The 23,826-nt window shown below is 48.3% G+C and overlaps 2 protein-coding genes across 5 annotated transcripts in view; one reads left to right on the top strand and one right to left on the bottom strand.

The window, feature by feature from the left end:
• Positions 1-13,292, bottom strand: part of ACSS1 (acyl-CoA synthetase short chain family member 1) — a 41,604-nt gene extending 28,312 nt beyond the window's left edge. For both annotated transcript variants that reach the window (XR_010027205.1, XM_063152664.1), the window contains exons 1-2: positions 13,004-13,292; positions 9,390-9,486 (exon numbers count right to left, since the gene is read on the bottom strand). Coding sequence is in view for 1 of the 2 variants with exons in the window: in XM_063152664.1 (XP_063008734.1) it covers positions 9,390-9,486; positions 13,004-13,292 (386 nt within the window). In the remaining variant the exon portion in view is untranslated. The remainder of the gene's footprint in view (positions 1-9,389; positions 9,487-13,003) is intronic.
• A 4,797-nt stretch (positions 13,293-18,089) lies between these two features.
• TTBK1 (tau tubulin kinase 1) overlaps positions 18,090-23,826 on the top strand; it is a 100,613-nt gene continuing 94,876 nt past the window's right edge. The window contains exon 1 of one of the 3 annotated variants that reach the window (XM_063152660.1): positions 18,090-18,170. The gene's annotated coding sequence lies outside the window, so the exon portion shown is untranslated. Of the gene's footprint in view, positions 18,171-18,509; positions 18,577-23,826 lie in introns of those variants that run through there. The other 2 variants (XM_063152659.1, XM_063152661.1) reach the window with 2 other exon arrangements.

Here is a 23,826-nt window from a genome sequence, read left to right as displayed (position 1 = left end):
GGACAGGAGTGAGAGCTGCAGGCACTGTCCAGAGCTGCCAGGCTGTAATGGGACCACAGCAGGCAGCAAGCCAGGTGCTGTCATGCTGCCTCCATGTGAAAAATGCATGTAAGTTCTGTATTTTATGATTGGCTTTTTGCAAATATTAAAATGAATATTATATGTGTTGTGCTAGAAAGTAATGCTGTATTAATTCTCTTAAGTACTGTGTTAAATAGAGTTTTAGGTAATAAAAAATGTTAAAATAGAAACTATGCTATGTAGGATACTTTTTTTAAAGAAAGGACTGGCACTGAGATAGCAGCCACAGGACACCTGAATCTTTCAGAGAAAGATAATTTATTGCTCCATTATCAGAAGAAATTAACTTCTTCCCGCCTCGAAGGCGCTGTTAGGATTCAGAGGAAGAAGCTGACACTGACCAGACAGAATCCTGTGTTTGAATGGAATTTATGCATCATGGATGAGGTGTATGAATATGCAACAGGCTGATGCTTTTAAGGGTTAATCCTCTGTTAACGTGGGTCCTTTTTCGGGCTCGTGCTGCCCAGAAAAAGGTACCTGGACATCTGTAACTCTTTGTATTTATTATCTCATATTGTCCTAATTCAATTTGTCCAAATCGTTATTACTTTAATTGCATTACTATTTTTTTATAACCATTTTATTACGATTAAACTTTTAAAATTTTAAAAACAAGTGATTGGCATTTTTCACACTCCAGAAATCAGGGCTCATTTCAGTCACTTCTGATGCCTTTTTTACCCAGTCAGAAGCCACTGGGAACACAAGTGGGATAAACACAAGATGAAATGGAAGTGTTGTCCAAAGATTTGCCACACTGTTGAAGTGGGGCAACAGCTGGGAGGGCTCCTGTAGCAGGAGCTGCTCTTTAAATTGCAAGGGTAAGCAACACGTTTGCATGCACGAGGAAAGACAGGAGGACTCTGGAGGGACTTGTATGAGGGGCAGATTGTACAAGATTCTCGTCCAAGCTGGATCACCTGCAGCCCAAGAGCCTTTCAGAACACAGGTACTGCTGCCACCCTTGCACAGAGAAACTCAGGAACACCAAGAACGGGAACGAAGTCTCTTTTCATGGGACTCTGCTATGACATGGTGACAATAGCAAAAATGTTCCTCTGAGGAATGAAAAAGCACTTTGTGGGCAAGGGCTTGCACGTTCCCTTATTCTGATGCCTGCACAGGGGATAAATAAAATAAACCAGGAACCAGGATGCTGCCATGGACTGAACAGCTCTGTATCCCTGCAGTGGAAGGGCTTTGGGAACAAGGGATACTGTGCCAGGTGAGGAGAGGTCTCATGCCAAGGGAGGAGGTGCTGACAAGGGGCAGCAGAGCTCTCCTTCTGGTGCCAGTCATCAGCTCTGAGGAGCAGACTGGCAGGGTCTGCCAGGAATTGTCCTTTGGGCTCAGGAACTCTCTGAGTACCAAGGCCCAGAGAAGAGAAACGTCTTTACCCTGCAGCATGTTCATCAATCTGCCACTTGTGAGCCCTTAGGGGTTCTAAGCTACACCACCAGGGACCTCATAACTTTTAATAAAGAAATTAATTTGGAGGAGGTTACATTCCCTAGTAAGCTGTAAAGCATGAATCCTTATCTTAAGTATCCTCTTCTTCCATAACTGGCAATAGCAGCAAAAAAAACCCAGTTTTCACCTGGTGGCTAAGCTGCAAATAAAATGAGAAGTTGTTTCTGGTCCATCAAAAATATTTTCTTCCTTTTTTTAAACCTTTGCAAGTTGGAAATAAAAGCTGAAGTGCTCTGCTTTGGAAATATCAAAACTATAAGCTGAGAATAGTAATTTTTGGAGTGTCCACCCCTTAACTTATCTTACACCAGAGAGAAGACAAGGAAAATGAGACAAATCCAAGGCACAGCACTTCATATTTTTTATTCTATTTATTCTATATTATTTATATTTATTCTATATTATTTATTCTATTTATTCTAAGACTATTCCTGTATCATCAAGTAAAGAGTCCATTTCTGAACTCAGAGAGGTGCCAGACGTGTTCAGTGCCAGTTCTCTGGTAACAGCTGCCCCTGCAGGGTGATCACGAGCCTGCAGAAAGCAGGGATGGAGCAGCTGCACCCCAGACTGAATTCTCCCCAATCCCTTATAGTGGAAGATCAGCCTAAACTCAAAAGCACAACATTGAACCCCTCTTGCCAAGCCCCTCATGACCATGGAGGTGCACAGTCAGATTTATTATTTTGCTTTTACTGAGCTCATGAACTGAGCAACTCTGCAGTAATGAATTCCCACCCAACCATTGGTTTGTCCTAAAAGGCCACATTTTCTGGTCTGGAATTTATCTGATGCTGCATTAAAGAAAAATTTCAGTGTAGATAAATAGCAAAGAGGCAAAACAAAAGGTGCTCAACTACAAAGCACATGAAGGGAAACCAGCCCCAGAGAGACAGCTGTGAGAAAGTAAAAGGAAAACTTCTTATCTTCAATGGAAAATACTCAAGTGCTTTCTGAGTTGCAGCCTCTTTCTCCTATACAGAAATACCAGAGTATCTCTGGCTAAGGTTTGTTTTCTGACCAACTCCATGATTCCTCATGTTCCTTTTGCTTATTCAGGATTTGGTGACCACAATGGCAGAAGCTCTCATTGTTTTTTATGATTAACCCAAATATGATATTTGCTTAATGAGCCTGTGTAAGTAAGGTGATAGACAACATGGATCAGTCTTTACCCATGAATCTATCTGCCTCTTCTTTGTAATGCTGGGATAGAAAGGCCCTGGAGGTCCCTCAGAGCTGCAGCACATGGAGGAATGGACACAAAGGTGAGGAAAAGGTGAAGCCAAGAACTCCAACAAAGACATCCACAAACCCCTGAGCATCAGGGATGTCTTTTGGCTCCTGTGGCAGCAAGTCAGGCTTGCTCTCCAGTTCAAGCCAAGAGTAACTGGAACCCTCAAACCCACCCCTGACACAGAGGCAGTGCCATGGAATGCTGGCTGGAATGGCGTTGGCAGCATGGCACATCCACCTGCTGCCTGCATTCCCTGGGAGAATTCCCAGTGCAGCCACTGAGAGCAGGGCACTGCACCCAGCAGAGGGAGGCAGGAACAACCAGCAGAGAGGAACAAAGCCCACAGAAGGTGCTGGAGGCTCTGTGCAAGCAGGGCAGACAGCAGGAGGATCTCAGCAGAGCCACTGCAGGAGAAGGAAATGTGCTGCAAGCCAAGGGAAGTGCTCAGCCCCTCCTGACACAGAAACCGCAGGGTCAGTTCATGGCAACAACAATCTGAGGATCCTCTGCAAAAGCAAATTGTAAGAGCTGAGAGCAAATAAGAGAACAAATTGGACAGGAAAACACTGCTCCAGTGGGTCAAGTGTCAGAGCAGAGAGGAGAAAGGGAGAAGCAGCAAGCAGAAGGGGAGATCATTTGCTAAGGAGAAAGAGCAAGAGATCCAGTCTGTGCATTTAGAACAAAGCAAGCCAGGACAGTGGCAGAGGCATTAATGAACACAGACAAAGGACCAGAAAGAGACATGTGGACTGCTGCTGGACCAATGTGGGGATCAGTGGTGACCAACAGGACCTATTTCTTTCTGTATGATTTAGGATTTGAGTGTAAAGGGCTAAAACTAATAATTAACTTTTGTTTCCCTCTCTATAAGGTGTGCTTCCATTTTGCCCATAGATAAGGTTTGAGCCTGTTGTGTTCCAGGCCCATCACTCACACTGCAGGCATCTCCTCAGCTACCACAGCACAAGACCTACAAGGCTGGCCCTCCAACAGAGCCAGCACATCATTGCTCAGCCAGTCCTTCTGTTTAATCCAACAGACAGCACTCCTCTCCCTGTCCTCACATCTCTGTTCAGGAACTGACAGACCACATTTCTCCCAGATCACTCCCCAGGCACAGCTCCCAGAGCCCACTGCTCAGTGCAGTGTCTGGAACAAGTTCTGTAAAAGCCATCAGCACCACGTGGCCCTTCTCTGACGCATTTCAGGGATGCTTTGCACAAACAGCACTCCAGGAAGAAGTCTGATTTTACCTTTTGCCACAGCAAGACAGTATACAGCTTTCTAAACAAAGGAAGTCAGGTCCTTTTACATAAAAACAAAAAATTGCAGCAAGATCTTCTTTGGCAAGCAGCCTCTTGCAAAATGATTCTAGACTTTTTGTTAATGCATTCAATGCCATATACAGGCTTTGACAGTACCTGGTTTAGAGCCTCAGCCCAAGCCATGTTCTCTGCTGTCATGGCACAAAAGCTGGGTTGACAATTTCTTGCAGCAATCAAGTTTATTTCCTGGAACCATAGTTTGGATTAGGCTGAAACTGTTTGAAAATTCAGGCCAAGTGTCCAAAGTGGGCATCAGAGCACAACTGCCCAGCCTTCCTGCAGATATCCTGAACCCAAGGCAGAGGAAACTCCTTGTAACCTTTTTCAGGTGAGAAAGTGAAAAATCCATGATCTGTCTTGGATGGGGAAAGCTGCAAGCCTGGGCAAAATTTACTTGCAACCTCAACTTACAAAGGCAGCTCTGGAAAAGAGTTTTGCTGCCAATGGCAAGCACCACCATGGCTTCCAGCTACAGTCTTCACTGTGATCTCTAATACAATTCCATCTATTTTAGCTCAGGTTGAGGAATCCATATTTAAAGGCATAGCTGTCATGTTGCTCATGAAGATGTCCAACCACTTCCACCTACCTAGGACCCTGATTTCTGCTCCTTTAGCTTTCCTCACTCCCTACTTTGTATTTTGCATTTTGAATTCTCCCTCTGGCAGCAACATTTTCTGCACCAAAGTGATCACCCTTCTTTTGAGAAAGTGGACAAGTAAATATTTCCCAGGTTTGCAGCTTTCCCCATCCAAGACAGATCATGGATTTTTCACTTTCTCACCTGAAAAAGGTTACAAGGGGTTTCCCTTGCCTTGGGTTCAGGATATCTGCAGGAAGGCTGGGCAGTTGTGCTCTGATGCCCACTCTGGACACCTGAATTTTCAAACAGTTTCAGCCTAATCCAAACTATGGTTCTAGGAAATAAACTGATTGCTGCAACCCTTTTGAAAAACAGGTTACCTAATGCATTCTGGTGCCCACTTCCCACAGCTCCCACTGACAACAGCCATGGGATTCTGCAGATCCTCTGGGTCACAGGTGGATAAACTGCAGAGACCATGGTAAACCAGGGAGCACCAGAGAGAATAAATAGCCCCATGTCAGACAGGGGGAGGGCTGGCATAACTTCAGCTGCTGTCTTCAACACATCCTGTCATTGAATTTACAGAGGCCGCAACCCAACAGCTCTGGCCACCAACTCCACCTGCTTCTGGAAGGCACAGAACCTTTAAAAACCCAGCTCAGCAATGCACTGGGGAATTCCTCTGCAAGGTTTCAAAAGCCCTGACTACATCCACAGAGCAGGACAAAACACTCCTGGTCTGGCGGGACCCTTCTGACAATAAATTCAGCTGCCAGCTCGCAGCACCACAGTGCTGCCAAGCCACTGTCCCAGCAATGACCTTTTGGTGGCTCAGCCTCTGGAGAGCCAGAGAGCCTCTCAAAAACTGATTTGCATGATCTGTCCCCACTTTGCTGACTGCAGCCACCAAAGTCCAAGAGTGTTGTATTCCCTGTTGTTACAAAGCAGTAAAAAAATAAGTCTCCTGGCTACTCATTCAAAACCAGAGATGAATTGAAACTCAGCTAAATTTCTACTTGACAGAAATGAAACCCACAGGGAAGAAAAAGCAAAAATGGCCAGTGAACATTTTTTTTTTCCTGAAAGGCTGAGCTGCATCAGCTAGAGAGACAGGACAAAATCACAACTGGACTTGTAAGGGCAGCCACCATCTCCTGGTGCAAAAGTGAAATGTTTCACCCATGGCTTTGGGTATCTTTGCCCACCAGCAGATGTTTGGATTCCTTCCCTAGCACACAGCGCTTGGACTCTGCTGCACAAACACAACCCACCTTGCTGACAGGGATGTGGGCTGACTGACAGCACAGCCCACCAGCTCCTTGCCCACAGTGGAGGCAAACTGAGGCTTTATTTCTGCCAAGGATGAGCCAGCTGGGACAGCACTTTCAGGGCAGCTGTGTTTCCAGCCAGTGCATGGAGGACTGTCGCACACATCTTTTATGAAAAATCCTTTCCTTAGGATTTTTTCCTCCTGAGAAGCTGAGAGGCCTCAGGAACAAAATGTAAACATTGATTATCTGCTGCTGTGGAATGCAACAGGTGGATCTGTGATTGGCCCATCTCAGATGTTTATAATTAATGGCCAATCACAGCCCAGCTGGCTCTGCTCTCTGTCCAAGCCACAAACCTTTATTATTCATTCCTTTCTATTCTTAACTTAGCTGGCCTTCTGAAGAGAACATTTTCTTCTATTCTTTTAGTATAGTTTTAATGTAATATATATAATAAAATAATAAATCAAGCCTTCTAAAATACAGAGTCAGATCCTCGTCTCTTCCCTCAACATAAGAACCCTGTGAACACCGTCACAGAGCACAACCCACTGATGAAGGTTTTTCCCTTCCTCAGGGAGGAGAAAGCCTGTTCCAGCCCTTTTGCTGCACATCCACCTTCTTCCTTTGCAGGCTGTGATGGGAACAAGGCCAGCACTCAGCTGTTTTCTTGTCCCTGACAACTCCCCTGAGGAGAAGGCAGAGAACCAGGCCAGCAGCTGCATCTTTCCTTGTGTTGCCCAGGGCTTATCTCTGAGGAGAAGCAGCTCACAGCAGCAAGCTTTGCAAAGCAGATAATGCAGAAAACTGGTGCCTTGCAGTATGTTGCACATAAGCCCTGGACAGCTCTCTCCCAGCTGAATCCACGACCTTACTCAAAGCTGGTCCATGAGGCAGTGCCCAAATTAAAGTCTTTGTTTTCCTAGAGTGCTAAGCCCTTACTCTTGTGAAAAATGCATGTATTTTATGATTGGCTTTTCACAAATATTAAAGTGAATATTATATGTGTTGTGTTAGAAAGTAATGCTGTATTAATTATTTTAAGTAGTGTGTTAAATATAGTTTTAGGTTATAAAAATGTTAAAATAGAAACTATGCTATGTAGGATAATTTTTTAAAGAAAGGACTTGCAGCAAAATAGCAGCCACAGGACACCTCAGTTTTTCAGAGAAAGAGAAGTTATTGCCCTCTTAGCAGAAGAAATGAACTTCTTCCTGCCTTGAAGGTGCTATCAGGATTCAGAGGAAGAAGCTGACACTGACCAGAATCCTGTGTTTGAATGGAATTTATGCATCATGGATGAGGTGTATGAATATGCAACAGGCTGTTGCTTTTAAGGGTTAATCCTCTGTTAACGTGGGTCCTTTTTTGGGCTTTAGCTGCCCAGAAAAAGGTACCCAGATGTCTGTAACTCTTTGTAGTTATTGTCTCATATTGCCCTAATTCAATTTGTCCAAATTATTATTACTTTAATTGTATTACTATTTTTATAACCATTTTATTACGATTAAACTTTTAAAATTTTAAAAACAAGTGATTGGCATTTTTCACACTCTGAGGCTGCTGTGCCATTAACAGAGCATCCAGATCCTAAGGAAAAGGGCATCTCTCTTCTGCCAAGACATGTCCAGCATCCCTCTCATTCCCCCTTTCCACTGAGGCTGATGTGCTGCAGAAGGCTCACCAAGGACCACCAGCATCCCAGCTCCTGGGCCACCTCCTTCCCTGATGGGCTTTCCCTCACAAAATTTCCAGCTCAAATAAGGCACTACTGCAAAAGGCTTTCAACTGAGCCTTCCTGACCCATTTAAAACCTGTAAAAATGCAGCCCAAAGACCACAGAAAAGGCAAAATACTCATAGGGTATTGCTGTTTTCAACAAAGCTATTCCTGCCTTAATGAGATAAGCAGAGAACTGAGTGACCTGTCTTACCACGAGGTAGGACCAAAGTCTCTTGAGAAACTCAAATGCAGTCACACCTGACCCAGAGTATCAGGCAGAAACAGAAAAATGGCTCTCAAATACAGGCAGAAGTTTGAAAATAGAGATTGCCAATACATCTTTCTCCTTCCTGGTACCAGTTACTGTGTCTGTGTAAGGCTGCACAAAGAAGGGTTCAGTTTTTAGATATGGGTTACTTGTCTTCATGTCACAGCAATCACAATTCCACAGGTTGAAAAAATACTTTATTCCAAATGCCCAGCTTGGGCATGGCCAGGGAAAAAAGCCAGTCCTGTTGCAGTTCAAAAAAGCTGTCCCTTATCTCCAGAGATTGCAGATAAGATGTTTGAGTGTCTGCAGCAGCACAGTACATTTCAAGTATCAGACTGAGGGGAAGGTTAGAGTCGCCTTGGATGAGGCTGTGCTGTCTGTTGGGCTGCTTCTCTTATCAGGTTGATCTGAGCACAATTGTCACCTCTTGCCTACCCCTAGTGTTCATGCCTGAGGCATAAAGAGAGAGGTAAAAGTGCACAAACCTGGGAGAAAAACATACATAAACTCAAGGAAAAACCTCAGGTTCCATCTCCTCATTTACCACCAGAATGGCAAAATGCAAAAGCACTTAGCCAAGCTGCCCAGCTGATTATCACATATTTATGTCATAACAGGCCTAAACACCCTGCCAAACAACAATACCGTGATTAAAACCAATGCACTCCTCTCACAGATTTAGATCAGACAGTGTTTATTTCTGTTGCATGGAGCACTAACCTCTCAAAGTTATTTTCACTCCCACTCCTCCCTGCTGACCACTTTCCTCACTCAAATGAATAATGTTTCCAGGAGCTTTCATAAATTTTGGAGATGAATCAGACCACTAGAACCTATTCAGACCCAAGGAGCTCTAGGAATCCCAACAAGCTCCAGCAAACATTCTGTAAAGGTCTGATGCCAGGGACATTCTTCATCTCCTCTGCTTTCTGATCCAACAGAACAAACATCTGGCTGCCTGAGATTCAAAAACATGCACTGAGGAACGTACAAGTCTGGGAAACACTTAAATCTCACTTGAGACAGAGAGGATGTAAAAAAAGGCAGGACTGTCTCCTAAATGAGGGCACATAGCAAGAAGAAATATGCTTAAACCTGCCATGTTCTAACAAACCCTGCAATCTGTAGCATCAATCACAAGTCAGTGCCACTCAGAGCAGCCCCAAGGTTGCTCCAAACTGCACTGAGGATGGGAAAGAGAAACGTGGAGAGCTTAAAATCCCCTCCAGCCAGGGCTCAGTGTCAAGCTGTTGACCATCAACTCAAGATGTTTGCACCAAGACGTTTTCTACTCTGCTGAAACCAGAAGCTACTCACAGAAATTTTCCCATGTGTATCTCCAGCAAGCAAAAAGGAAACAGGTGAAAAAAATCCCATTTTCTGTGTTCCCCACACTGCCAGGCATAGTGAGAAGGTGCCATACCTGTATGTGACATGCACTGCAGTGCCAGGTTCATCTCTCTCCCAAATCAAAGCCACTCTGTTTGGAGACTTTTCGACGTGCTGATCCAAGCAATTTACTGTAAAAAAACGCAAAGGTTTAAACAAAGCCTGAACAGAGGAAAGGTGCTTTGTAAACCTAGCTTGGTCAAATGCAACAGCAAGAAAATAGAAGATGAAACATCAGGTTTTGGGTTGCTAGACACACACTAATGTGTAACAGAGGAACTGGGAGCATTTGCAGCTCCAGTAAAGCTATACAACAAATTCTACACTTAATTGGCACAGTGGCCTTAGAGATGGATACCCATGAGAGGCCATGGCAAATCCAGACATGGGCTGAATTCATGGCTCAATTCAGCCAGCCCAAATCCTTCCCCTGCTCCCAGCAGCACAAAGGCAAGACACCCTTTTGATGTTTTTGCTCCCCAGAGCAGCATTTCACTACAGAACTCGGACAGTCTTCCCCAGCTGGCATATTTAGCATTGCACCATTTGCATTTTCTAATAAAAGCTCATGTGAAATATTTTTGTTCCAGGGTATAACAAAGAGCTGAACCTCAGCTAACTGAAAATGTCTAAAACTGTGGGATCTGTGGTAAACTCAGAGTTCAGACATCTACAAATTTTCAGACCCATGGGAAAGATTAATGTGTCTCAGGCTGTGTATTCCACCTCCTAAAACTTAAAGGTACAAAATTCCCTTTTAAAGGTGCATCTCTCCCCATCAGCAACTTGAAATGGAGGACTTAGAGAGAGCACCCAACCTGAAGAAATTTATAGAATTCAAAGAAAAGAAACCTGCCTGCATGTCCACTAGCAAATTGCCTGATATTTAGAGAAGATCCTTGTTAAATATTAATTCCAAGCCTATATGACACTTTTTGCATTGCAATATTTCAAAAGCAGTTACTTTATTTCAATATGCAACTAGTCAGGGACACTGCTGTATAACACAGAGAAAACCCCTTTTGAAAATTGCTGGATTTCAGATCATATTTCCTGGAAATATGAATGCTAATGGGAAAGGATTGCATTTTCCCAGATAAATTTTAAAAAGCTGTTTGCTGTAGTAGCTTTGGCTGCTCTGTGATCACGCCATCACACGGGGTGGGAATGAGCCCCTAAAGGTGCACAGAGATAGAAATTCCTCAGAATTTAACACATTTCATCGCAAGACCAAGTGTTGGTCTCAAAAAATTTTAAAACCATTTTTCAGCTGTTTAAAGTCTTTTATTTTTAATGCAAAACCCTGCAGCAGTACTATAAAAATAAGACAAAGCCATTTCTTAAGCCATCCTAATAAGATACAAGAGGACAAGTGTCGCAGACATCTTTTTCACTAAAAATCCTTTCTTTGGGATTTTCCCTTCTTGGAAGTTGAGGCCCCAGAAAAAGAATGTAAACAATGGTTATCTGCTGCTGTGGAATGCAACAGGTGGATTCTTGATTGGGCCATCTTGAATGTTTATAATTAATGGCCAATCAAGGACTGAGCTATCTCGGACAGAGTCAGAGAGAGCTGCCTTTGTTATCATTCTTTCTATTCTATTCTTAGCTTAGCAAGCTTCTGAGGAAACCTTTTCCTTTCTATTTCTTTTTAGTATAGTTATAATGTTTTATATATATATAATAAAAAAATAAATCAAGCCTTCTGAACATGGAGTCAACATTCTCGTCTCTTCCCTCATTCAAGAGCCCCTGTGACCATGGTCACAGACAAGAGCTCTGGTGGGGAATTTTTTAAGCAGTTGTACACTGGTTTCCTCTGCCTGTGTCCATTGCTGTGGGCTGGGTCCACAACAGGCAGCAGCTCCCACCTCCAAGCTCCTCACAGCTTCACCCTACACTGAAGCACAAAATGGATTTCATTGCCCAAACAACTTTTCTTCCTCAGACTGGCCTTCAGAGGGAATTTCTGCTGCAGAAAGCCCTGGCTGAGCCAAGTGGGAGATTTAGCCCTGTGCTCAGTGAGAACGAACAGGTGAACCAGAGCCAAGTGCTATTATTTCCTTCCTGATCTTAGGCTTACATGAGCCTTTTGCTCATTTTACAAAATAGAATTTAGTGACCTTCCCCTTACTACTACACCCTAGTGGTTTCTCCATACATTTTCTTGCTTCCTTGACTGCTCAGAAACAATTAAATCTCAGTAAGACAAGCTCCTGAGAATGTGTCCTGGTGGGAAATGCAGTAGTTTGCCAGGTTATTCTCCTGGCCATGAGTCACAGTGCAAGAAACCCAGAAGCTCTGAAGCTCAGAGTTCCCCAAAATCCTTCTGCAAGGGCCCCCAAGCAAAGAGCATCAGATGACTCAGTTGCTCATGGTTCAGCTGTGCTGGGAGACGTGCACACAGGATGTTCTGGATCAGGGACCTGAATTGCTGCCATGTTTCTGCACAGGCAGTGTTCAAATCAAGAGGTGAAAGGACAAAACCAGAGTCTCCTAACAGAAAAACTTGGCTGTGGCAAAGTACTGAAAAAAACCCACTTCCTGTGCTCCCCACACTGCCTTCATCACGCTTGAAAACAAAACCAGCAACAGCAAACCTGTTTCATTCTGTGCATCTGTTTCAAAGGTCTATGATTTTCTTTTGTGTATGGAAAAAAACCCAAAACCTGAGTGGCATTTTCTGCCTGCTGAGGAACCAGACCCAAGGCCAAGCAATATCTGGATATCAAAGATCTGACACAGGATCCAGAAGAAAGTGTTGATCCCACTCTAGAGAGGAAAGAAACAGATCCCTGATAGGCTGTGCTCAGACAAGATCTTCCTTTCAACAGGAATTAATGCCAACAAAGCTCTGGCTAAAATCCTCTGATTGCTGGGTGCTGGGCACAGGGCTGCACACACATCTCCAAAAGCTTGGGATCCACTGCTGAGCATCATTCCCTGGGAGGAAACACTCTCTTATGCTCTCTGAAAGACCTGAGGAGGGTTTTCTCTTTTGGTTGTAAAAAAAAGTGGCCAGAAGTGTTACAGTTACGCACTACTGAACGAGGAACGGGAAATGAAGGTCAGAAATGTTCATCCCTGTTAAAAGCCATCACCACTGCGTGCTACCCTGGATAGAGACGGAGCTCGCTCCCAGCGGATGAAGCACAGCCAGAGGACACAAGAGCCTTCAGGGCAAGACATGGCATGGATAAAACTCAAAGGCAGGCAGGGAAATTTTACTCTTGTTTCATGTTGAGTGGTGGCATTGGAGGAAAATACCGAGATCCTTGTTTAAAAAAAACCAAAAGCAAACAAACAAAAAACATCCCTGCAGCTTCTGCCATAAAAGCCTGGGACCGCTCCCCACCTGTGGATCATGCTGAGCCACCACGGGGCCGGGCAGAGCCCAGACTGGGCATCCCGCAGGTCAAAGGGCGAGGCAGCCAGCGCCCGGCCAAGAGGCTTAGCCAGGGTTATCCCGGCTTCGGATTTTCTCCCCGCTAACAGCATTTCGCAATTCCTGGCTTGTTTCCCCTCAGCGCCGCCCAACCGAAATCCTCATTTTCACCCCCAAAGACGGGCCATGGCGAAACTTCTCCCCGCAGGGAGGGGACGCCTCCCGTCCAGCGCGGCGGGGGCTGCGCGGCCGGGACCCCTTACCCGAGACGTTGAGGCGGCCGCCGAGGAACCAGCGGGCGGAGCCGGCGGTGTCGCCGGGCTGCCAGGCCGTGTGGAAGGGACTGTCCCAGCGCAGCCAGCCCCGCGCCACGTCCGCCCAGAACCCGGCGGGGTCGCGGGCCGCCCGCTCCCGCCAGGCCCGGTACCCGCCGGGCGGCAGCGCCCCGGGAGCCCCCGCCGGGCTGCAGCGGCTCCGGGACGGCACCGGCACCGGGGGGCGCGGGCGGCTGAGGGCGCGCAGAGTCCGCGCTCGGGCGGCCGCCAGCGCCATGGGGACACAGCGCTGTCCCCGCCGCGCCCGCCCCGACCGGGAGAGCGAGGGGAACGACCGAACGGGCGAGAGAGAGAGAGAGAGAGAGAGAGAGAGAGAGAGAGAGAGAGAGAGAGACCGCCTGCGGGGAGGGGCTGCCCCCGGCGGGGCGGCAACGGGAGCGCCGCACCCCGCACACACCCCCGGGAGCACCCCGCAACCAGGGACACCCGGCACTCAGGGACACCCCTCACACACCCCCGGGAGCACCCCGCAACCAGGGACACCCGGCACTCAGGGACACCCCAGACACACCCCTGGGAGCACCCCGCAACCAGGGACACCCGGCACTCAGGGACACCCCAGACACACCCCTGGGAGCACCCTGCAAACAGGGACACCCAGCACCCTCGGGAGCGCCCTGCACTTGGGGACACTCCGCACCCTCGGGACATCCCGCACCCTCGGGGACACCCCGCGCCCGGGAGCACCCCGAGAGATACACCTACACCCAGAGGGAGAGAGCCAGCCCTTTGCCCTGTGGGGATATCACCTGCACGGATGTGCGGGCAAGGGTTCGCCCCTGTTCACATCCTCGCGGCCACAACAGGGGTGAGGATACAGCCAGGTACAGCCAGGCACTTTAACATAAAAAGCAGCTCTCAGCACACACACGCGCTGTCCTATCAACAGCTAGTGTCCAGCACCACGGGCGCGGACACTGAGCACACACTCCTCATGCACACACAGTACTTGTGCTTCTGGGTAGGTGGCAAACACATTGTGCCCTCCTACACCACCCTACACACAGTGGTCAAAACCCTGTTCCCCTCTGCTCAAAATGAGGTGGTGTCTCTAAGCAGGGCACACATCCCTTTTTTAGCTGGCAGCCCTGCCAGCACCATCCTTAACGTGGAATTCCTGGCTTTGGTATCACAACACTTCTTCTTGCATATTAATCTAAGATTTCACCCCAACTTCATGGTGCCAACCCTCAAAAACGAGTAGCAAGGTTTTACAGCAGGTAGCACAGAGCTTAGTCCTTGTCTATAGCAGAAACACGCTCTTTTCTGGCACAAATTCTTTTAGATAGCTTGGTCCAGCCTCCCAGCACAGAGTCTGAAAGCTCAGAGTGGTCTGGGCATCCTTAAGAAGTGCCAAACTACCTGAACGTCAACTCAACTCACCCCCAGGGTTTGGGCAGGCAAAACATATTTCACGTTCAAGATTTAAAAACTTAACTCTATATGCTATGAAGCTTCTTCTGGCAGTGGTAGAAACAAATGGTGGTTTTCTGTCCTAAAGATATCACCAGGCACTTTTTTGTGATTTTTGTGTGAGACTTTTGGACACTGCTGAACTTTTCTACTGTGTTTTATAGGCAAAAACCAAGAATAAATACAATTTTAATTTCCTTGTAAGGTTGGCATTAGTACACGCCTGCTGTAGTTCGATGTTGCTTGTGTTTTGCCTGTCACTTTCGGTTTGCCCAAGCCCCAAATTGCAAGCAGCAGCACGTGTGCCACCTGGTGCCAGACAGGGGCACGGAGAGCACTTCAGCCTTCGCTTGGTTTGCCCAAGGATTGCTCAAAAGTTTCCTAGCAAAGATGACTCATACGCAAATCCTACCCCTTTCAGGATTTCAGAGGAATGCTATTTCACAAAACAAACAAACGAGTTGCCAAAAAAATAGAAAAACAAACCAAAAAAAAACCCCAAAAAAACCCCAAGCATGAATTTGAATGTTTGGCGTTAAAGCTTACCTGCTTCATTCGCAGCCTTTGAAATCTGGGAACCCTTCTCTGGTTTTCTTCCACCAAGGCTGATTTCCCTCTTCTACCAGCAAGTTCTGTTTTGCTCATGATTCACCAGAACATTTCCTGCTCTCCAATTTCGGCTGCCTTTTTCCTCAGAGAAAACCATGGCCAGCAGCAACACAACCCAAAGCCTGATCACCCCAGGGAGATGGGTTGCTGAACCCAAGCACAAGCCCAAATCTCCTTTCTTGCCTCAAAAAGAGACGAGGAGAGAGGAAAAGAGTCCCTGAGATTTTGCAATGCCTACTTGCTCTACCCACGACTTTCTGAACGAGGGAGTGAAGGCTGGCACATCAAGCTGGTGACTTTTTGAGAACCAAGGGGTGTCACAGCAATTCTCATTTTTAAGTATTTTGAGTATGCCAGGAAAGGCTGGTGCTGAAACTGTAAGGAAAAAAACCCTTAAAAAACCCAAACCCAAAACCCCCCAAATTTCCACATCTCTCTACTCCTATTCCTAATTGCTACCAGCAGTTACTTATTGGCCTTATCTCTGATTCCTGTCAGTGTCACAGTCATATTTTCTGGAAAAATCCCCTTGCCCAGGATTCTTCTCCTGGGAAGCTGAGAAGCCTCAGAGAAAAAGGAAAACAATAATTATCTGATTTGCTTCTCCTGTGTTTTGCTGCTTTGGAATGTGTTTGGACATTGTTTACCAACAGGTTGTTGGTAAATTGTTTCATTGGTTTCATGTGAATTGTTTTGACTCATTGACCAACCAAGGCAAGCTGTGTTGAGACTCTGGAGGGAGTAATGAGTTTTCATTATTATCTTTTAGCCTTCTGTAAGGATCCTTTCTGTATTCTTTAGTATAGTTTAGTTTAGTATCCTTTTATATAATATAGTATCATAAAATAATAAATTAGCTTTCTAAGAACATGGAGTCAGATTCATCATTCCTTCCTGCCACAGGGCACCCTGCAAATTCAATACAATACTGTCAGTATGTAAAAGACTTACTCAATGAGGTGCTATGTTTCTCAATTGCTCATCCCTCTGTTTTTCCTATTTTTAACGACCTAAAAAGAAGAACAGTAAAGTTGTGGAATCCAGGACTGTCACCTGGTTATCACAGATCTGCTCCTCGCTGTCCTTTCCAATGGCCTTCTCACATGGTGTGCACACAGCTGACATCTGGCTCCACAAAGAAAGTCAGGGCCAGGCAAAAACACCACCACAGAGCAAAAGTACACGCTGGTCTGTGTTAGAAATTCTCCCAAGCCACAATTAACCCAGATTTTAATAAAATCTTTTGATCATTTCCAGCTGCATTTCTGCCTACAGATTAAATTGGACATGTTCCCAGGTGGCTGTTCTAGCAGGTTTCTAAGCCCATTCAGCTCCATCTGCAGAAGGGAGGTTTAGACCAAGGATGAAATAAAGCTAAAATGCAGTGGCTCAAGTTCCGCTTTAACAGATGAGCACAGACCTTGTGTCCAAAGCAATGGGAAATGCAGCAGGTTTGAAGGAGCTGAGTACCTGAGCTAATCTGGAATGTGAGTCTTTGTCAGAGCTGGTCACACCCGAAACAAAGGTCAAAACTGTGTGAAAAATGTAGATTTGCTGCACTTCCATTTATGAATGTGTAATAAATGCCCAAATACCCTTTATTACCACCCTGGCCCCAAGGGACTGCTCTGGTGCAAGGAAAAGTCCTGGCTGGGAGGTGTGCCCCACAAGGGATGGGGGAGCACAGCAGCCCTGTGGAAGCTGGTGTGACATCCCACTCACAGGACAGATGGGAACCTCCCTCTGTGGATGAACACCAGGCTGGGTCTGATGGGGACACTGATGGGGACAGGGAGAGGCACCAGAGTGTGGCAGGGAGGGTCTGGCAGCGGTGTTTTGTGAAGGTGAATGAGGCACAGAACAGTGCCCATCCACAGTCTGGGACAGAGGCGTGAATATGGACGGTTTGCAGTGGAAAGGGAACAAGAAGGCACAGCCATGAGCGTTGCACAGCACATCTGTAGGAGCCACGTGCTTATCTGTGCTTCAAGTACAACGTGATCCACAGTGAGCTGGAGCAGGGAGAATGGCACCTCTCTGGAGCTGTGCCCCTCAGGGTAGGGGAACTGCCCAGGGACAGGCACACTGCCCAGCTGCATGCAGGGACAGGCTCACCTGTCTGAGCCTTTTTTGGGTGCTGCACCCAGCTGTGAGCTGCTGGCATTGTTCCCAGCCCTGGCAGGGCAAGATCTGGCCCAGTGTGGATGGGGAATGTTCTGATCCTAGCGGTGCAGTGCCCAGGCCAGTGCCAGCGGTACTGGTCCTGGTCCCAGTGCAGTTCCTGGCCAGACTTACAGCGCAGTGTAGTGCACCAGTCCCTTCTTGGCCCCGGCCCCAGAGGACTGGAGTAAAAAGCTGCAGGTCAGCACTGCTGGGCTGACTGCGCTGCCAGCACAGGGCTCACAGTGGTGTCGCTGCCGGTCCCTGTGCAATGCACAGCCCAGCCTCAGGCAGATGTGCCGGCTCTGGCCTGGGTCCCAGCAGTGCAGTCACCCGGCCCTGCGCAGACCGTGCCAGCGCTGGCCGCGCTCCCAGGGCAGCGCAGTGCCCGGGGCCATGCTGGCCGTGCCAGCGCTGATGCCACCAGCGCAGAGACAGGCACCGCTCCCGTCCTGGCAGGGCCCGCGATCGCGCTGGCACTGCCGCTGCCGGCCCCGTTCCCGGTCCCAGGGCGGGGCAGCGCCGTGCCGTTCCCGTTCCCTGTCCCGGGCCGAGTCCCACGCCGGTGCGCTGCTCCCCGGCGCGCTGCGGTGCTCGGCCGCGTGTGCCGCCCGCCGCTGCCCGGTGCCGCCTGACGGCGGAGGCGGGCCCGGGGCGGGCCCGGCCGGGCGGGGACGGCCCGCGGGTGATGTCAGGCTGATGCTGTCGGTGCGGCGCGCGGTGCATTGTGGGCGAATCCCGCCGCCCGCCGCGGCTCCGAGGGGGAGGATGCGCTCGGGGCCGGCCCGTCCCACAGCCGCAGCCGCAGCGCGCCGGGCCGGCGGCACCGCGCCCGACGAGCCGCACTGAAGGGCGTGGGGCATGCGCTGCCTGCGCCGGCCGCAGCGGGAGGCGCCGGCGGCGGCGGGGCCAGGTGAGGCGGGCCGGGCCGCGCCGCGGCGGGCACGGGAGGGGAAGGGAGGGACGGAGGGAGCGTCCCGCTGGCGGCCTGCGAGATGCGGGACCGGGGACCGCACCGGGCCGGGCCGTGCCGAGGCTGCGCGCGGGGCACTGCGGGAGTTGTAGTTTGCCGCCCCACCCGGCGCCTCCAGCCGAAGGGAGAGAGTCCCGCGCGCGGGACTCGGGTTCCCAGCGTGCCCGCGGGGCTGGGCGGGCCAGCGGCGGAGTGACGGCCCGATGCCGCCAATGGGAAGGTGGGCCGGGTGGGGCGAACCAACTGCCGAGAGGGGCGGCGGGGATGGGGGGGCGGCGTGCCGGCAGCTGCAGTGCAGGGGCGGACGCGGCCACCTCCTCGGCGGGGGGAGGCGGGACGGCCCGAGGTGAGGGCAGGGCAGGGCAGGGCAGGGCGGGGGCCCGGGCGGCGGCCGCCCCTCGGCACCGCTCCTGCCCGGCACGGGGGTCGCGGCGATGCCCGGGGCTGCCGCCGCGGGAGGGGCGGGCAGCGGCCTCGCTGCGCTCTGCACGGCAGGGGCGGGGGCGCCCCGAGCGCTGAGAGGCTCCGCCGGAGGGAGCGGCCCCGCCGGGCGGTACCGGGGACCGGCGGTGCCGGTGCCGGTGTCGGTGTCGGGCGGGGGCCGAGGTGCGAAGGCAGCCCCGGCCTTGCGGCGGGCCGGGCTCCGGGGAAAGCACGGAGGGTGTCGGCCGCCTCGGGAGTCCGGTGCCGCCCGGGGCTGGGCACGGCATCCTGCCCGGGGCCAGCGGTGCCTGTCCGGCCGCACGGGATAAGCCAGCCCGGTCCCTGGAGGGTTCTATGGAGGGAGCGAGGGCTTCCTTCCGCCGCGGTACCCTGGGATAACTCCGTGCTGTGCGGGTTGCAGGTGGGAGACTGAGAGTTTCTCCTTTTGGCGGGGTGCAAATGGTGCTCCCGTGTGCGTGGCCGTGTCTCCTGACGCTTTGGGGCTCACAGTGTCCCGCTATGGGCTCGGTATTGCTGGCGGCGCCCAAGCTGACATTGCTGGATGTGCCCGTGGTCATTGTGCTGCTTTCCCTGCATTCCGAGAGAGGAGGGATCCGCTAACCTGGGTCTGACCCGCTGAGGACTCTCCAGATGAGCACCGTGACCTTGACGTGCATCGGGGATTTTACAGGGAGCCAGAATGCTGCACGGAGCGCTGAAATCACACTGGCACACTGACAGCTCGAATTCAAGCCCCACTGTGTGTTTTGAGGGGTGGGGACATCAATACCTGTTGGTATCAGCAGTTCAAACCAAACCTGTTCTGAATTTTCTTAGGCTTGATTGATAGAAGGAAAGGTCTCCTAATTCTGCCATTTCACATGGATTTCTTGTAGTCTCACTGAAAATGTTGCCTTTTAGCAATAAACTTCTCAGTGAGTCACAACAGAGATTTTCAGCCTGGGGACTTCCTACGAGTGGAATTTAGCTTCGTGTTGTGTTGTGCCACAGGGTGTGCTAATGCTGCCTCAGCTCTTAGGTGCTGTGCCTGTGCAGGTGCTCTGAGTAAAGAGCATCAGCTCTGTCTCACGAGTGTCAGTGTGTCACCACGTTTCAGTGTGCTGCCTTCTTTTGAGAAGATAAAGAGGGGCAGAATAGGAATGATGGGTTAATGTTCTGGCTTTCTTCCTTTTCGTGCCAATGATCATCCAGCTCACAAGAAGCATCCTCCTCCTGGTGATATATAGGTGAAATCAGAAACTTTTGAGATGTGGTGCTCATGAATGGTGTATGTGGTATTTACTGCTGTTAGAAATTTAGAAATAAAACACTGGAATCTCTTGTAGGACACTTTTATCACACCTTGGGGACATCTGCCTAACCTTTTTTTTTTTTTTTTTTTTTTTTTTGAATAGTCCTCAAGGGAGAATCAGATCCCTATCAGTGCTCTTGGTCCTCCAGAAAGGAGTGTCTCTAGTGCAGTGCTAGGAAATCTATTCCTTCAGCTCCCAGTGTTTGTGCTGATCAAGTGGTGCTCATGGCCCAAGTGTGGATTTCCTTCCCTCTCCATCCCCAGTGTTTGTTGGTGAGGGCAGCAGGCAGCCTACAGCTCTCCTTCACTGGAAGCAGTTGGCACTTGTTTTCCAAAGCAGGAATGATCAGCCAGATCCAGGAAGAGCCAAATCCATCTTTCTTCTCTATCTCCAGTGTGGGAATCCCTTCTTGCTGTTTCTTGCTCTCTCTTATTGAGAGATCGACTCATTGACTCATTACTTGATGGTTTGTACTCCTCTCACATGGGTCCTGCTGTGGGCTCATCTCTTCAGTTGTGTCCTTTCAGTTTTTTGCCTTAGTCTTATCTGTGTGTGTATCAATGTGCAGCATCCAGAAAACACCTCAGGAGCGGTTCCTCATCCTGGGAAGCTCCTGGGTTAGATTTGTTTGCCAAACTCCATAGTGACCTTCCAGTAACATTGATTCACTTTGAAAACAGAGCAGAGGACAGAAAATAGGTCCTTATGGAGGAATAGGTGTTTATAAAGCCTTCGAGGACTTCATAAACTTCCTTAATTTTTTAGGATGTGTGGGCTTTGTTGGTATCTTCCACTTTGAGTATTGCAAGGCACACTCTGAATATTTGCTGGAGCCATTGTGGAAGCATTTGCTAAAAAACTCTTTTAGCTCTGCTGGTTTACTGAGCAAGAAGCAAAGTGGACACAACCAGTGCTTCCCTCCCCTTCTTCCATCAAAGATAACAAAAAAAAAATGGGTATTCCTTTGAAACATCATGAAATCCCCTTAAATGCCATTGTGGGACCCAGTCCCTTTGGAATAAAGGTTGAGATTGCTTGGAGAGGGAGGAATAAGGAAGGCCAGCTGTGAGACCTCCCTCCCTAGTCCAGAGGAGGAGTGGGAGAATCTTCTGGGTGTTTGTTGAAACTTTAGGAATGAGAGGTGAGAGAGATGATGTGGCTTTTACATGGTGCATCCGAAAATTGAGACTCCCTTGCATGTGAGAGTTTGCCCAGCTCTGAAGTGGACAGTGGCAATCCTTGTTGGTCAGGCCAGTCCATGGTCTTCTCCACAACAGAGATCCACTGTGGATCACAGTGTTGAGAGCCACAGCAGTTATCCCCAAATAATCCAGCAGCAGTTATTCCCAAAAATATCGAAAATAATCTAGCAATGGCAATGTATCTCGGACATTAATGTATCGAGTAGTTTTTCACATGAAATTTTCTGCTTTTTTGGACACTGGTGGATACATCAATATATTGAAAGACTCAATGGGGAAAATGTAAAACTGCCACAGTAGGTTTCTCATGGGATTCACAATCCCAATTCACAAAAAAATCCCTTGGTCCCTTTTGGTCTTACCCAGTCCCACAGTGTTTTCTGTTGGGCCTTTTCCTCTGCTCAAGAGCTGCACACATGGGAAAGGATATTTTTTTGTACTTGAGAAGGAAGATGTTGACAGTGTGATGGACTGTAGAGCTAATCAAACAAGATGCGTTTGGAAACCCCTTCCTTTTGGTGTCAGGCTGTGTCATCTTTAATTTGGTGAGCAATATGAAAGGAACAAACTGGATCCTCCTGGGCTGGCTCCAGCCAGATAGGTGCCATGGAGAGCAGAGAATGCCTGTGGGCACAGGTTTCCTCTTAGGAGAATTGAGGCATCCCAGCCTGCAGAAAGAGATCTGGTGTCAGCTGTGGCAGATGGAAGTGGATTCCTCTCTGTCTGTGCAGCAGGAGATGCTGTCAGGCCCTCTGTCAGCCCAGGAGCTGCTGGGTACAAAGCTTTGGTGGCCTCCCAGTCAGACAGGAAAGACAAAGGGAGCCATTGATGTTTGGTGAAAAGGTTTTGATTGCAGGATCACTCAGCTGCTCAGGCCAAACCCCTGGATTGCTCCAGGCCTTTCTCTGCCAGTGACCAAGAGATGATGCTCAAGGAAAGGCTGAGAAGATGGGCACACTGTGCTTGCCCTGGTCACACCCCTGATCCCCTTGGGGATGCAGGGTGCAGCTTTTCAGCCTTTTTATTTGGTGGCCTGAGTCATTTTCCATGCACACAAGGTGTCACCTGTGTGCTAAGAGCACTCTGTTGTGAGACCTACTCTGCATTCCTATGTGTTTTCCTCTCTTTTAGCCAGTTATTAGTTTTAGAGAAACTTTAGTTTTATCCTGGAACATCCTCATTTCCCAGGCCTTTGGCCTGATACCACACATGTGCTTGTTGAGTCTTCCTAAAAGCACCTCACCTATCCTAACAGATCTATAAATCAGGGCTTCTCCCTCCTGGCTGCCACTTAGTTTAATTTTTAATCTTCAGTTTTCTAAACATGTCTGTTGTGGAAGACTGATTTTCCGGATCCTCTGCAGAGCTCTTCAAAACAAACAGCAGCCAAAAATCCTAGGTATCTTCTTTCTGATCTTTCCTTAAGTCTTTCTGTTTCTTATCTGTCCATCATTTAACAGACTGGCTGGGTGGCCTCTCACCACATATGGGTAGAAAATATGTAGATTTTATCCAGAAGAATTTACTTAACCTCTTCTAATCATCAGGAAAAAATATCATCACTTGGAATCATTTGTGCTGTTTTCTTCTTTTGCACACATCTTCTATTCTAAAAACCTTCTGTTGGCCCAGTAGGTCAGAATTAAAACAAAGTAGAAGTTGCACTGGCCAAAGATTTTCTTTCTTTTTATATTTTTTAAGGTGATGCATTTCTATTCAACAAAGTGGAATTGTTTGTAAGTTATATTTAAAATTTCATCTTTGTAATATAGTCTGATCTGCACGAGGAAACTGAAGTTCCCCATTGCCTCCTGTTTCCTAAAGGCACAGGCCATCTGTTCTCACATGGCAAATCACTGTTGCTGCTTTATTCTGGTCTGATGGGGCAGCTTTATTATTACATTTTTTCCCTTTAGCCTTGATACAAAATTATTTCTTTATCTCCTGTGAGACTGTCTGTTTATTTTGTAGTGTGTAGTGCTCTTTCTCCCCTGGAATGACCTGGCCTTTTTTCTGTGTACCTTTTCCATGGAGCCCTGGAGAATGTGCCTGGGTAGCAAGAATGAATCCATTCATCCTTGTTCCCTACCACACCTCTGAAACCTGTTGCATCTCTTTGGTTTTTTGGGTTCTATTTAAATACCTTGTAATCCTGAAACTTCTCTTTCTCTGTGTGTGTGTGATGTTTCTTCTAAAATTCAGCCCATTTTTTCCCTGAACTTGTAGCTCTTTGTGAGAATCTTCCTCCCAGACAGAGGGAGAATCTGCCACTCCTATCCCAGACTGATCTGTAGCTTCTTAACATGCAGCTTGAATTCTTGTTACTGTTGGTATTTGTTCTCTTGGTACCTGTTCTGCTCACTGAAACAAGGGCATGGTGTAGCTGTCCAACACTTTCACCTTCACAGAGGCATCAGCACAGTGCTTCTCTTGATTGGACACTCTAATAAATTGTCTGGCTTGTTTCCCTCATTTCATGAAAGTTGCTTGTTTGCTTCCTGTAGCACCTCAGCCAGAGAATAGAAGTCACCTTTGTGGTGACATTGTGTTAGGAAGCTTAGACTTTGTGGTCTGGTTATGTCTTGAATTATTCAAACAGAATCAAGCTGCATCAGACTTCTAAAATTTACTTGTTTAGGAGTTGTGCAAGTAATTTGT

Source organism: Melospiza melodia, chromosome 3 (assembly GCF_035770615.1).
Source record: "Melospiza melodia melodia isolate bMelMel2 chromosome 3, bMelMel2.pri, whole genome shotgun sequence".
In the NCBI taxonomy this organism is placed as follows: Eukaryota; Metazoa; Chordata; class Aves; order Passeriformes; family Passerellidae; genus Melospiza; species Melospiza melodia.
Note: the sequence above shows the minus strand (reverse complement) of the source record. Positions and strands in the feature narration are given on the sequence as shown.